The sequence below is a fragment of the Psilocybe cubensis genome, chromosome 3 (genome assembly GCF_017499595.1).
Source record: "Psilocybe cubensis strain MGC-MH-2018 chromosome 3, whole genome shotgun sequence".
In the NCBI taxonomy this organism is placed as follows: Eukaryota; Fungi; Basidiomycota; class Agaricomycetes; order Agaricales; family Agrocybaceae; genus Psilocybe; species Psilocybe cubensis.
The window spans coordinates 1,771,600-1,784,263 of NC_063001.1; the positions used below are offsets into that span (position 1 = coordinate 1,771,600).

Consider the following 12,664-nt stretch of genomic DNA (forward strand, 5'->3'; position numbering starts at 1 on the left):
AATCTAGTCGTCGACTAAGCAATTCGATATCAAGTTCAAACTCGAAGGTTCCCCCTAAAAGTGGCATTTGCCATTAAACCTTCGATATTACCAACGAACCACATGAACCCGTGTCAAAATATAAATATAACAAAAGTCACATTCCGTTTCCAAATTAACTATTTGGCTAAAAAGGAACCGTTGATATTTCATCAATCACCTTTGTTGTCAAATTTATGCGCCCATAAACACGTCTATCACGTCGCGCCATACTTGAATATCAAAATATTCATACCAGAAGTGACCAAAGTCGCAGGAAGGAATCTGTCCGGGCAGATTGCCTATCTCCACCAAACGCGCATGGGGTATTCGCCTAATAATTTCCTGTCTATATGTTATGCTTTAAAGAGGATCATTCAATGAGAATGGCTCACCTCCGCGCAAGTGAAAGGGACTACCTGGTCCAGTCGACCGTGTATAACCATAACTTGTATATCAACGGACAATTTAGAGAGCAACTCCACAAAATCGAAATTTCGCAACTTTCAAAAGAAATATCAGCTAGGCAATAACGTATACACAAGTCGCTAATGGACTCACGGCGAGTGCCTGCTTGGCTTTGGGATGTGAAGGGATATTGATACAGATTAATTCCTAGCTTTGAATCCAAAAACAAGCATTCGTACCAATCATGTCGGAAGGACGATTGCTGGGTGCATTTTCAGCATTCAAGCCGACTGTTACAGGCACGGTACATACTCACATGGAGGGGTTTACGGCTCGTTTGAAGATGAATTCAAATCGTTCACCGTTATCCTCAATCCATCTGGGGTCTACGAGAGAACTGATTACTCCACGGGCTATTTCTTTTCGTTCCTCCAGGGTGCGAGATGCGTTATTTTGCAATGGAGATATCGGTAAACCGATATTCAACTGGACAGACGACCGAGTTCCAACCAAGAATAGATGAGTGGTGCGGAAAGGCAAAATTACAGCATCTTTGACGCTATGCGGCAGGACCAACATCTGCTGGGCAACGACGCCTGGCATGGCATCCTTGAAAATATCGCACAATGACGAAAGATAATTCATACCTCCCATTGAATACCCACAGATAGCCACTTCCGTCCATTTTAAATGGGTGAGAAGGGCAGCCAAATCTCGAGCCAAAAGATCTATGGTAATTTCCTCTTTTCCTGAGGGAGTCAGTGATGACTGTCCGATGCCTCTGTGATCATAAAGCAGAACTGGAAATCAATCTTTCAGAGAATCGTCCTTCTAACATTTCTCAAAAGGGAGGCACCTGGACGTGTGACGAGAAGGCTGTGAGCCAGTCGCTCGTAATCAACCCAGACGGAAGTCATCCCGCAAATCAGGACAATGGGTACGGTATGTCCTAAGTGGTTGGAGCCCATGATATTGTAGGCTAGTTTTGCACTATCTGGTAGTTCGAAAATGGAATGGTGTGCGGTCATTGGGAACGATGTCAGTCAAAAGATGTTTGGGGGGAAAGTTACATGTAGGCATGATACTTTATAATTTTATACCTTAGGTACTAGATAACATAGATGGATTGTCTTTAGTGGCGCTTGCAGGTAACGGGCATGTTCAAATTGTCGATATGAAGAGCACCCGAGACTGCTCCCGGACATGCGATTGTAAAGTTGGGTGTACATGACGGACGCGGCTGCAATAAAACTAACACCCAAGTTTCTTAAGAAGAGACTTATGAGATTGTTACAAAGAATAAGAAACACGGATGGAATAACGGTCGTTACAAAGCCTCCATGCCGAGATAGACGAGTAATGTCATAATAAACAGGATCGTGATCTAATGATTGTATTTTCAGATTCTAGTAGATAGATGTCAAAAGATACTTATATTCTCAATATCTTTGACAGTTTAATCATGTAAATTTGAAGCTATGGCTAGCCAACTAAAAAAGAGGGGCGTCAGGGATGTACCTTCTGCTAAAAACGAAAGATTGAATACCGTGATTTCTCCTCCTCGGTAGCTTCCTCTTTTCTTTTTATTCTTCTCCTTGCGGAAACCAGCTCCGCGAGTAACGATCAAATCTTCATGGGCACGCTTTCCATAGTCATTTTGAGGACCAACCTAAAAGGTGTAGCCACGTTAAGGCTAAATATCAACTTTACCAAATCATAACGACACACCTTGGCTTCATAACGGTTATCAGCAATAGGCTCAAACTTTTTGGGATCTACTCTTTGGAATCGCCCGTTCGTAGGGCGCCCTCCCTTGCCATTATCACCCTTGACCTTCCCAACAGCTAGGCTTTCAACCTGCTCCTTGGTATTTGGTATCGTAGTAGCAGTGACGACCGAGCTGCCATCAATGGCAGTCCGTCGTTTTTTTGTTGTCTGCACCTTATCTGTATCGTTGTCGCTAACCGTCGCTTTGGCTGTCTCGACGGTTTTCTTGGTATCAGACATCGCTACATCCGAATCCGATTCCGATTCCGAGCTAGAACTGGAGCTTGAATCGGACTCCGACTCTGAGCCCGAAGAGCTGGAATTAGAAGAGTCGCTCGCCACTTTCTTTGCGACAGGTTTTTCCGTCTTATCGGACTCTGAGTCATCACTTGAACTTGAGCTGGAAGATTCAGAATCATCCTTTTCGACCACTGATTGCGTTTTCATAGCAGCTTTCTTGCCTAGTTTAGAATCAGGATCGGAGTCAGAACTTGACTCTGACTCTGACGATTCGTGCGACGATAATGTTCGGCTGGAATCACGACCAGCTGCATTGCCCTTAGTCTCTTCAGCAGATACTTTTTTCTTCGTTAATTTTTTCTTTCCGACTTTGGATGGTTCAGAATCACTAGATTCATCATCTGAATGGAATGAGCGTTTTCTCAGATTAAGTAAAGAGGCAATGACTTCACCAGAATCGGAGCCAGAAGAGGAAGACGACGAAGAGCTGGAGCTGGACGATGATGTGGCTGACGGGGCGTTGCGGAGTAAGAGAATGAATCGTAAAAGCTATAGACAGGGAGAGCATACCTTTCACTGCCTTGACATCATTGGCCACGATTTTCTTGTCTTTGTTCGAAAAATTTTTAACAGGAGAAGACTTAGATTCGGAATCAGAATCAGACTCATCAGACGAAGATGACGAAGAAGAAGGGCTCTTTTTCGAGACTTTTTTCGCTTTCGTCTTGTTTTTCGGAGGGGCGCTGGAGCTTGAACTAGATGAAGAGCTTGATGCTTCGAGAAAAACTTGAGTATTATTGAATGCATAAATGATTGGCACGTACAGCTGGAATCTGAGCTAGATTCAGAGTCAGAACTATCCGAACTTAATTGATAGGTTAGTTTCATGTTATAGATATGGGAATGCGGACGCACGAATCATCCTGTTTTTCTGTTGCAGCCTTCCACTCCTTGATAATTTGGTCTAACTGAGGTCCATCTACGTCTATTTCATCTTTTAGAATGACAACCTCTTTTGCGGCTTTCTTCACGGCAAGTGCAGCCTTAACATGCGATTGCTTCGTAAGGAAGGCATGGATCAAGGTATAAGTCGCTGTGTATAGCAGAAGTATTTAACAATGGATTAAGAAAGGATTAAACGACATTCGTACTGGCCAGATTGCCTTCCATTGGCGACGCAGAGTAGCAGGGTATATTTCAGACTTAGTTGCAGTTGGTGGCACAGACTCAGAATTCATTCAAAAACTTTCTTTCAATTGGAAATCCAAAAGGGAAGAAAGTCCCACGGCACTTGACCACTTCCCGCGACGACAATGAGCACCGACAAGACAATCAAAGGTCTCGTGAAATCAGACGTAGACTACGATGGCTCTTCTCTTCGTGTCGCCATTGTACACGCCCGATGGAACAAAGTTATAATTGACGCTCTCGTAGCAGGCGCCGTTGAGAAACTCAAGGAGAGGGGAGTAAAGGAGAGCAACATTGTTATCGAATCTGTGCCGGGTAGCTTCGAGCTACCCTTAGCCTGTTCTAGGTACGATATTTAACAGTCATTCGCAATGCTTTATACTTATTAAATTACCAGAATGATTGCTGGTTCGCACATTCAAACTGGCTCCAATGTCACCGATCTCCTTGGAGGACTGAACTTTGGAGGAAGCCCCTCACGGACCGGAACGCCAGCCCCCGCGGGGGTGGCCAATATGCCCAGCCAGCCGTTCGATGCTGTTATTGCCATCGGGGTTCTCATTAAAGGCGCTACCATGCATTTTGAATACATTTGCGACAGTGTGTCACAAGCGTTGATGAGGATTCAACTCGACACTGGAGTCCCTGTCGTCTTTGGTGTCTTGACTGCACTCACAGATGATCAAGCATTAGAGAGGGCGGGCCTAGGTCGAGGCGCGAATGGTAAGGGGCACAATCATGGAGAAGACTGGGGGCTTGCTGCTGTTGAGATGGGATCCCATGTCCGTCGCTGGAACCAGGGACAATTTGCATAAGGATGGACAATGAAATGTATACATAAATTACTTGTAAATTACTTCAAAGAAACTCTGTGACGCTGCCATCACGCTCTCCTCTTCGACCTCAACACCGACTCTTACCTCTGAAACCTTTCAACATGAAGCGTAAAGTATGTGTTCACTAATCTTGACAATGACCTGCAGGTAGTTGACTAGGCTTGCAGGTTCTTCTCATGGGCGCTTCGGGGAGTGGCAAGACCTCAATGCGCTCGCTTATCTTGTAAAGTCTTCTCCTGTTTAGTAGTCAATGCAGTCCTTTCTCAAACAAGACGTGCAGCTCAAATAATCCCGCGTCCTTGACTGAAAGGCTTGGTGCAACAATCGACGTTGAACAAAACCATGTTCGTTTTCTTGGTGACCTCATCCTAAACTTATGGGACCTAGGGGGGCAAGACTCCTTCATGGATTCCTATCTTACCACTCAACGAACAACCATATTCCAACAAGTTGGTGTGATGATATACGTATTTGATGTCGAAACTAGGGAAATGGGCAAGGACCTCGAGTATTTCCGTGACTGTATGGCTAGCCTGAAACAGTACAGCCCAGATGCCGCGGTGTTCCTGCTGATCCACAAAATGGATCTTGTAAGGGAACCTCGACACCTCACATTCCAGAAAAAGAAACAAGAGCTCGAAGAAGCGAGTGGAGATACGAAAGTAAACATCTTTGGAACTAGTATCTACGACGAAAGCTTGTACAAGGTTTGTTTTAAGTGTGCCCTGATTTAACCTTGAATTCACCATCCACCCCTCATTTAGGCTTGGTCAAATATAGTGCACACTCTGATACCAAACGCAACCATCTTGTCAAAACACCTAAATACCTTTGCAGGGGCTTGCAATGCAACGGAAGTAATTCTTTTCGAGCGTACCACATTCCTCGTCATCGCTACGTCTGCTTCCTCACCGTCATCACCAAGTTTAACACCTGGGTCAGAAGACAACACAGAGACCGAACCATTGAACCCCAAGCGATATGAACGTACATCTGAACTTATCAAGGCCTTTAAGCACTCTTGCTCTCGCGTTAGAGAGGAATTCCGTTCCTTAGAAATGGAACTCTATGATTTTACAGCTGTTCTTGATGAAATGACCAGGAACACATATGTGCTGATCATAGTCCATGATCCTACGATAGGTATGCTCCTGTTGGATTGCATCAGGGGATATATATTGATATCAGAGTTAGAAACAGCAGCATTAAAATTGAACATTCGACTGGCGCGCAGCAAGTTTGAAGAATTGCAGAGTGACAGTCTCGTTTCATGACCTGAACACTGTTTGTTAGATCCGTTCTTATTTAAACCACATTGTTTCATCTTCCAACATTCTCACCTTATATCCACTTTGTACACCAAATACACCCTAATCACCATGCTTGTTCAAGTTATCTAATCATGGCTCCATTCGTCCCACCATGAAACCAACTAAAAACATTTTTCAATTCAATTTCCTGTTAATACTTTGGATCTCACATGATATATTTTCGGTACTGCACAACTATATTCATACATTCAAATACACGGGTACATCTCGCATTAACTTCAGAGGTATAGGAAACCCACACTACTCTGTAAAGGCGTGGTTTAACTGGCGTATTGAGAGGCACGAGTGCCTTCAAGAGGCCGGTATGGGGTATACTTTGCTTTCTGAGTTTGGACCTTCTTGTACGCACTAGCATTAGTGCCTTCAAAAGGGAACGAGTCGTCGGAAGATGTGGATCTTTCACGAGAGTGACCAAAGGTAGGTGTAAACGGACCTCGGTTCTGAGTCTCGACATCATGACCAGAACTCGACTGCTGCGATAGGAATATGTTATTCGTCTTCGACGCTCTGTCCCGTGAGGTCTCCCATGATTCCAGGAATTGAGACGGAAGTTCAATGGGACTGGAGGCTCTTATCGGTACCGTTTTGAAGAATGTCGACTGAGACTGATTGGTGAAAAGTTCTCCTTTGATTTGTGCATCATCCGTATCCATTGAAGGGGAACGCGGATCAGGTTCAACAAGCTGCCTATGACTGTGTTCAACCTGGATTATGGCCTTTGAGGACTTATTAGCGCGTCCTTTACCAATCGAATCTTGGCTAGGACGAGAACGTGACGCAACAGCCACTGAATCGGCCTCAACTTGTTCCGTGCTTAGAATATTGACCGTTCCAGCACTGTTTGTGTTCTGCCGCTTAGAGTTAGTTTCTGGTGCATCAATGGACGCTTCAGAACGAGTTTTTGACTGTGAACTTGGGTTTTGGCTATTGAAAGCACGAGGACGTCGAGCGGCCATCTTTGGAATGACACGCTTTGATCTGGCAGTCGTTGTCGTCGGAGGAATTTCTTTCGCTTTGGAGGCAGGAGGTTGACTTCGATATCTAGGAGGGGATGAAAGTGCTTGTGGTCCAGCCTGTTGCATCGGGGAAGGGTGTAAAGACATTTTGGGTGGAATTGGAGTGGGCCATGGAAGAGCACCCGAAAACATTGGGCTGTTTTGACGAGAAGGCCCCTCATCATGCATGAACTTGGTGGTAACATTTGGCACGCTAACATGGGAGTCTTGCAGAGGGACATTATCTAGCTGACGGTTTCGTTCTGGAGGCATAGGTATAAGATTTTGGTTAGATGGCCCTGGTTCATGCCCAAAAAGTTCATGATTTTCAGAGTTTGCATTGGTGCTGCGTTGACGCGATTTAGAAACGTGGGGTCAAAGAGTAAAGCAAGACACGGGACATACTTTTCAACGTCGTATTCGTCGACTAATTCTTGTGGTTGAACTGCCCTTGCTTTGCCTTTTCCTTGTACTGGTCTTTGAGAACCATGGGAATGACCAGATTGTCTTGCCTTGATATTCTTTGCCGTACGCCGGGATTTTAAAGGACGTCTTTCTTCATCTCTCTCAGTGTCGTACCGGTTGTCATTTTCTTCTTCCTCTTGTTGTCCTGTTTCCTCGGCTTCTTCGTCCCATGTTTCTGTGTCTCCATCCTGGTCTTCGTCTTCGTCTTCAGTACTATCATGTTCTTGAATCCTTTTTCCATTGAGTCGTCTGTCATATATCCATAATTGATTTTGACTAGGAGCAGGATTTTGCGCCACTATTTCTTTTATCCTTCGGTTGAATGTTTGCCTACGCTTCTTGTACCTTTCTTTCCAAGACTCCGCGGTGTGTCGAGTTGCCCAGCCGCAAACTTCTGGATTCAACAATCCCTGTTCCACGTCAACGTTAGGGGAAAGTATATCAATGATTATGTGCAGGTGGGAATACCATTCTAACAAGGTCTTTATAAAAGTTAAGAGATAGCCGACCGCCAGCCTTTTCATCCGGAATGCTTTTGGCTATGTAATCTGCAAGTCTTTCATCATCATCTTCAGTAAACATCTGACGACTGTAATAGGGGGTTGTGCTGTCGTTAATACAAACGAAAAAGACAAGGCGGAAGGTACCCACCGACTCCCAGGTCTAATTCCGTTCATACCCTGTCTTTGCGGATTGGGGTGACGATATTCCCCCCTTCCTATACACTTTCTGATAAAAGGGGAATATTCCACAAAGATTTTATGCAGCGTTGGATTCGAATCAGTGACATAGGATCTCTCCAACGTTCGTCTGTTTGCTTCGCCGTAATGTAGATCTACAAGAATTGTATCGGCACTAAAAACATCCTCCACAACGCGCCCACCATGTTCCTAATAGAGATGAAAGCATATGTTAGACTCCACGGTGCGCTGATACTATCACTGTGGGTGCGCACCTCAATATCTGCTTTCAACTTTTGCTTTGTCCCATCTTTCTTAATAGAGTTGTGAAAGAAGAAGTTTATCGGTATGTCATCTCCATCTGTGAATATTTTAGATGGGCCTGACATGGCTCTAGCATGGGGTAGATAAACAGGTCAACACCAGAATATGGCCTCCTTGTTAGGTTGGATGTACTTTCAACGAATGGCTGCCGCGGTTAGGGACCACACCACGTGATGGGAAATATCTTCCAGTACCTCCTTGTTCCTCATCGCTCGAGCTGACACTGCAGCCTGCAAATGGCGTTGCAACTTTCCATCTTTTGAGGGTTTATAATCGTCTGTAGCGTCTGCTCCTGCGTTTCCGCATTCTATTTTATAATTTTACCTTCTTTCCACTATATTCTGTTTTGTTATTGACCCCATGTTCATAGACCTGCCCTAAATCTCGAGTTTATAATGATTTTCCTGAGCAAGACAACCTCATCCCCTCTTGGTTTTTTACTTGTCAATACGTTTGCGCCGTGACTGACGAATCGACCAGGAGGCCCTCGCAGGAGATGAATTAATGGTGCAAGGCATAGACTACACCTCCGTATCCCCCATTCGCAGCTGCCTACTGTTGTTTGGGTTCGTTAGAGTGGTGCACATTTCTTTCGTTTTATGTAAAGTAGACACGCGCACTCCTGCAAATGCATTGATTTTCGTTCTCTATTTGATTCTGTCGTGATCAGTAATAATAGGTCATCGAAGGGTCTAGATGTTTGTGCTTCCGTTTTGGCCACTTTGTAACTCCGGATTAGATATGTCTTATGGGCTTGCGTGTATCTTGTTCTATCACTTACACGCCAATCTATTTCCTTCTCTCCCCCACCCATCTTGAGCATGCCCTATAAATTGTCAGACACACTCAAGGCCCATACTTCAGATGTCCGTCTGTTTGGCGCATACCAGACTTTCAATTACTGATTGATTACAGGTCCGCGCCTTGACCACACCTACTGACCACCTCATACTCTCTTCTTCTCGTGATTCGACCGCGATTTCCTGGCAAAGATCGCCTTCAGATCAGCAATTCAAGCCTCAAGTTGTTTTCCGAGCAGGATCTCGCTATGTCAACTCCGTGGCTTATATCGCTCCTACCCCAGATGCGCCCAAAGGTATGCAAGTTTCCTTGTGAGCAACTCCTCTCGCAACTGTGATTGAACTCGTTGAAAGGTTACGTTGTTACTGGCGGACAAGACGCTGTAATCAATATATTCAATCTCGAGACGGCCAAGGATGATCCAGATTTTTGCCTCCTCGGACATCTCGAAAACATCTGCGCTCTCGACGTTACGCCTGGTGGCACAATCATATCAGGATCTTGGGATAAGTGAGTGCGAGTCCAGATCGTTGACGTATTGCATCGATTCCATTTATAACATCGCATCCAAGAACAGCGAAGGTGTGGAAGAACTTCAATCTGACCCATGACCTGAAGGGACATCAGCAATCGGTCTGGGCCGTTCTGGCAATAGACGAAGAGCAGTATCTGACAGGTTCGAGGTGTGCTTTTATACATTAACATTTCGCTGACGCGTATATTGCGGTAGGTTCCGCCGACAGAACGATCAAGTTGTGGCAACAACACAAAGTTCTCCACACCTTCACAGGACATACGGATGCCGTGCGTGGCCTTGCTCTTATTCCAGACATTGGGTTCGCTTCTTGCTCCAACGACAGGTGAGGCTGCTGCATACATTCCAGAGTATAGCTACTCACCCTTTCATAGTGAGATTCGAGTCTGGACCTTAGGGGGTGATCACGTTTACTCGTTATCTGGCCATACGTCGTTCGTCTATAGTCTGTCTGTCCTACCCAGTGGCGACATTGTATCTTCAGGAGAGGATCGAACTGTACGCGTATGGAAAGGTAAGCACATGCGACCAACTATAAAATACTTGGTACTGATAACCAATAGATGGCGAATGTTCACAGACTATTGTTCATCCAGCCATATCGGTGTGGGCTGTATCAACGTTACCTAATGGCGATATTGTTAGCGGGTGTAGTGATGGCGTAGTACGTGTGTTCAGCGAAGCTGAGGAACGTTGGGCATCGGCAGAGGTTTTGAAAGCATACGACGATCAAATCGCCTCCCAGGCTCTACCATTACAGCAGGTCGGAGATGTGAAGAAAAGCGATCTTCCTGGCTTAGAGGCTTTGAAAACACCTGGCAAGCACTTCTAATTTTCGTTAATATGTTTGCTTTATTAAATGGTTTGTAGGGAAAAAGTCCGGAGAGGTAAAAATGGTCAAGAACGGCGAACTTGTGGAGGCGCATCAGGTGCGTGACTTTGAATTTGCCACGGTTAGGCGCTGTCTGAGATGTATCAGTGGGATAGCACCAGTTTTACATGGCAAAAAATCGGCGATGTCGTTGACGCCGTTGGTTCCGGCCGAAAACAACTCTACCAAGGAAAGGAATACGACTACGTTTTTGATGTAGATATCCAGGACGGGGTTCCACCTCTTAAATTACCCTACAACGTCGCAGGTTAGTCCTTGATTCGCTCGTCAACGTTCTATTTATTAACAGGGAAGCGAAGACAATCCATATGCTGCTGCTCAAAAATTCTTGCAAAGCAATGACCTGCCTTTGACATATATAGACGAGGTTGTCAAATTTATTGAGAAAAATACCGCGGGAGTCAATATTGGTACTAGTAATGAGGAATACGTCGACCCATTTACAGGTAACGAAAACTTAAGGTACGGTATTCATTCAAAATTAAAATGTGTTGCACAGGTGCATCGAGGTACCGTTCTACAACGACACCGGCAGCAGCACCTACGTCTCAATACATAGACCCTTTCACAGGAGGATCCCGATATGTTGCTTCACAAACTAGTGCAGCATCGACCGGACAATCCCAATACGTCGATCCATTCACGGGCGCATCGAGATATGTGGCGTCTCCAGCAGCAGGGTCATCCGTATCGTCTGCTTCGTCTGGTGACCCGTTCACCAGAGCCTCGCAATATTCTGGAGCTTCCCAGTCCTCACAACCCGCACCTTCTGCCCCCGTCGCCAAAATCCTTCCTGTTGTATGTTGTCATAGAATCTCTATACCTGAATGATGCTGATAGCGGACATTTGTCTGTAGCCAAATCCTGTTACATTCAAGCAAGCCAATGTCAGTGCAATGCAGTCAAAATTATTCCAGTTCGATGACGCCCTAAGGCATGAAATCGTACGTTCTCATTGATATGTACACTTTGATATGGCGCTGATGCGACAGGCATCTTTTATAGTCAACATCGTCCCTTGCGATGTATCCGAACGAGACACAGACCTTTGAAGAGACTTTCCTGTATCTGACACAGGCTACATCAACACCACCTGTGAGACCATCGTCGCCTCTCACGGCTACCCATGTAGAGGCAATCATATCTATCCTGGATCGATGGCCTCCATCCCAGCGATTCCCTGGTGAGTTATTTTCCCATCTTCTCCGACACCACGAACTAACAAGTGAATCACAGTTATTGACCTAGGCCGGTTAGTGGTGGGATTCTGTCCTGAAGCATTCGGAGGACAAGGAACAGGATTGGAGCCGAATGTGCTGAAAGAACGGTTTGCAGAGGCACTGTTCCAGGCATCGGAATGGGGCACAGGATGGACACTCCCACTTCCGAAGGCGAGAGAGACGAATATGTTGTTGGTGTTAAGGACGCTAGCGAATGTGTTCAAGGAGGACGACGCCAGCAAGGGAAAGGACATGGATATCAGTATGGATGGAGGTTCCGAGGAAAGCTGGCTGGATAAAGTTTTGGAGACACTTGGCCTGGCACCGTATGAGATTTTTAATAAGACCCAGCGAGTTGCTTTTGCGACATTCTTGTTCAAGTGAGTTTTTTTTTTCTTTCAATATTGGATACTGTTGTGATTTCTGGTTTTAATTTTCGATAGTTTATCGTGTCAAGGTCTGAGATCGCCTCTTGGGACCTCTACAAGGGATCAAGCTATTGGACTGATTAACAGGGTAGGTTATTTTTACTCCCATCGCTACAATTACGCGCTCAAGAATGTCTTGGCAGATCCTTGAGCAAGAAACGGCAGACTCGGAAGCGGTATACCGAGCGCTTGTGGCGCTTGGGAATCTGGCATACGCGGCAAAGAACTCAGGGAAAGGGCTTTCCGCTGGGCAGACTGGGGAGATTGCGCAGTGTCTCCAAGCGCTGCCAAGTCGGTTCCCAGACTCTCGAGTGAAGAACATATGTGTGGAAATTGGGGCCTTGATTTGAGGGGCAAAAAATGGGACGGGCTGTATTGGATTCTATTTTTTTTTTGGCGGGATGTGTGTATGCTCAGGCTTTTTTTTTTCTTGTTTGCTTGAGGTTCTCAGGTTATACATGCATTTTTTGGACACTGGAATGGATAAATTTGTTGTAAATGGACGAATGCTTATATAGACGAAATTGATACCGATA

The 12,664-nt window shown here is 45.4% G+C and overlaps 7 protein-coding genes across 7 annotated transcripts; 4 read left to right on the forward strand and 3 right to left on the reverse strand.

Moving 5' to 3' along the window:
* Window positions 1-213: 213 nt before the first annotated feature.
* Window positions 214-1,454, reverse strand: JR316_0003347 (uncharacterized protein; the record flags this gene model as incomplete). Its single annotated transcript, XM_047889120.1, has 7 exons — window positions 214-363; window positions 414-521; window positions 580-596; window positions 666-688; window positions 743-1,022; window positions 1,074-1,226; window positions 1,283-1,454. 7 exons carry the CDS (start codon window positions 1,452-1,454, stop codon window positions 214-216), a joined length of 903 nt encoding a protein of 300 aa, XP_047751494.1.
* Window positions 1,455-1,886: 432 nt separating this feature from the next.
* Window positions 1,887-3,603, reverse strand: JR316_0003348 (LisH domain-containing protein; the record flags this gene model as incomplete). The annotated part of the gene is made up of 7 exons (XM_047889121.1): window positions 1,887-1,916; window positions 1,973-2,095; window positions 2,155-2,942; window positions 3,004-3,207; window positions 3,258-3,289; window positions 3,349-3,526; window positions 3,585-3,603. The coding sequence occupies 7 exons, from the start codon at window positions 3,601-3,603 to the stop codon at window positions 1,887-1,889; spliced, it is 1,374 nt and encodes a 457-aa protein (XP_047751495.1).
* Window positions 3,604-3,746: 143 nt separating this feature from the next.
* JR316_0003349 (6,7-dimethyl-8-ribityllumazine synthase) lies at window positions 3,747-4,436 on the forward strand (the record flags this gene model as incomplete). Its single annotated transcript, XM_047889122.1, has 2 exons — window positions 3,747-3,967; window positions 4,019-4,436. 2 exons carry the CDS (start codon window positions 3,747-3,749, stop codon window positions 4,434-4,436), a joined length of 639 nt encoding a protein of 212 aa, XP_047751496.1.
* A 122-nt stretch (window positions 4,437-4,558) lies between these two features.
* On the forward strand, window positions 4,559-5,731 carry JR316_0003350 (Ras-related GTP-binding protein A; the record flags this gene model as incomplete). The annotated part of the gene is made up of 5 exons (XM_047889123.1): window positions 4,559-4,570; window positions 4,625-4,680; window positions 4,738-5,164; window positions 5,222-5,600; window positions 5,652-5,731. 5 exons carry the CDS (start codon window positions 4,559-4,561, stop codon window positions 5,729-5,731), a joined length of 954 nt encoding a protein of 317 aa, XP_047751497.1.
* Window positions 5,732-6,048: 317 nt separating this feature from the next.
* JR316_0003351 (uncharacterized protein) lies at window positions 6,049-8,317 on the reverse strand (the record flags this gene model as incomplete). The annotated part of the gene is made up of 5 exons (XM_047889124.1): window positions 6,049-7,129; window positions 7,189-7,658; window positions 7,717-7,837; window positions 7,900-8,138; window positions 8,204-8,317. 5 exons carry the CDS (start codon window positions 8,315-8,317, stop codon window positions 6,049-6,051), a joined length of 2,025 nt encoding a protein of 674 aa, XP_047751498.1.
* A 756-nt stretch (window positions 8,318-9,073) lies between these two features.
* JR316_0003352 (Protein DOA1) lies at window positions 9,074-10,420 on the forward strand (the record flags this gene model as incomplete). Its single annotated transcript, XM_047889125.1, has 7 exons — window positions 9,074-9,118; window positions 9,168-9,348; window positions 9,407-9,563; window positions 9,626-9,729; window positions 9,784-9,913; window positions 9,963-10,102; window positions 10,185-10,420. 7 exons carry the CDS (start codon window positions 9,074-9,076, stop codon window positions 10,418-10,420), a joined length of 993 nt encoding a protein of 330 aa, XP_047751499.1.
* Window positions 10,421-10,481: 61 nt separating this feature from the next.
* Window positions 10,482-12,478, forward strand: JR316_0003353 (Ubiquitin homeostasis protein lub1; the record flags this gene model as incomplete). Its single annotated transcript, XM_047889126.1, has 9 exons — window positions 10,482-10,517; window positions 10,547-10,727; window positions 10,780-10,926; window positions 10,980-11,278; window positions 11,338-11,424; window positions 11,486-11,663; window positions 11,717-12,080; window positions 12,144-12,216; window positions 12,272-12,478. 9 exons carry the CDS (start codon window positions 10,482-10,484, stop codon window positions 12,476-12,478), a joined length of 1,572 nt encoding a protein of 523 aa, XP_047751500.1.
* Window positions 12,479-12,664: the final 186 nt, after the last annotated feature.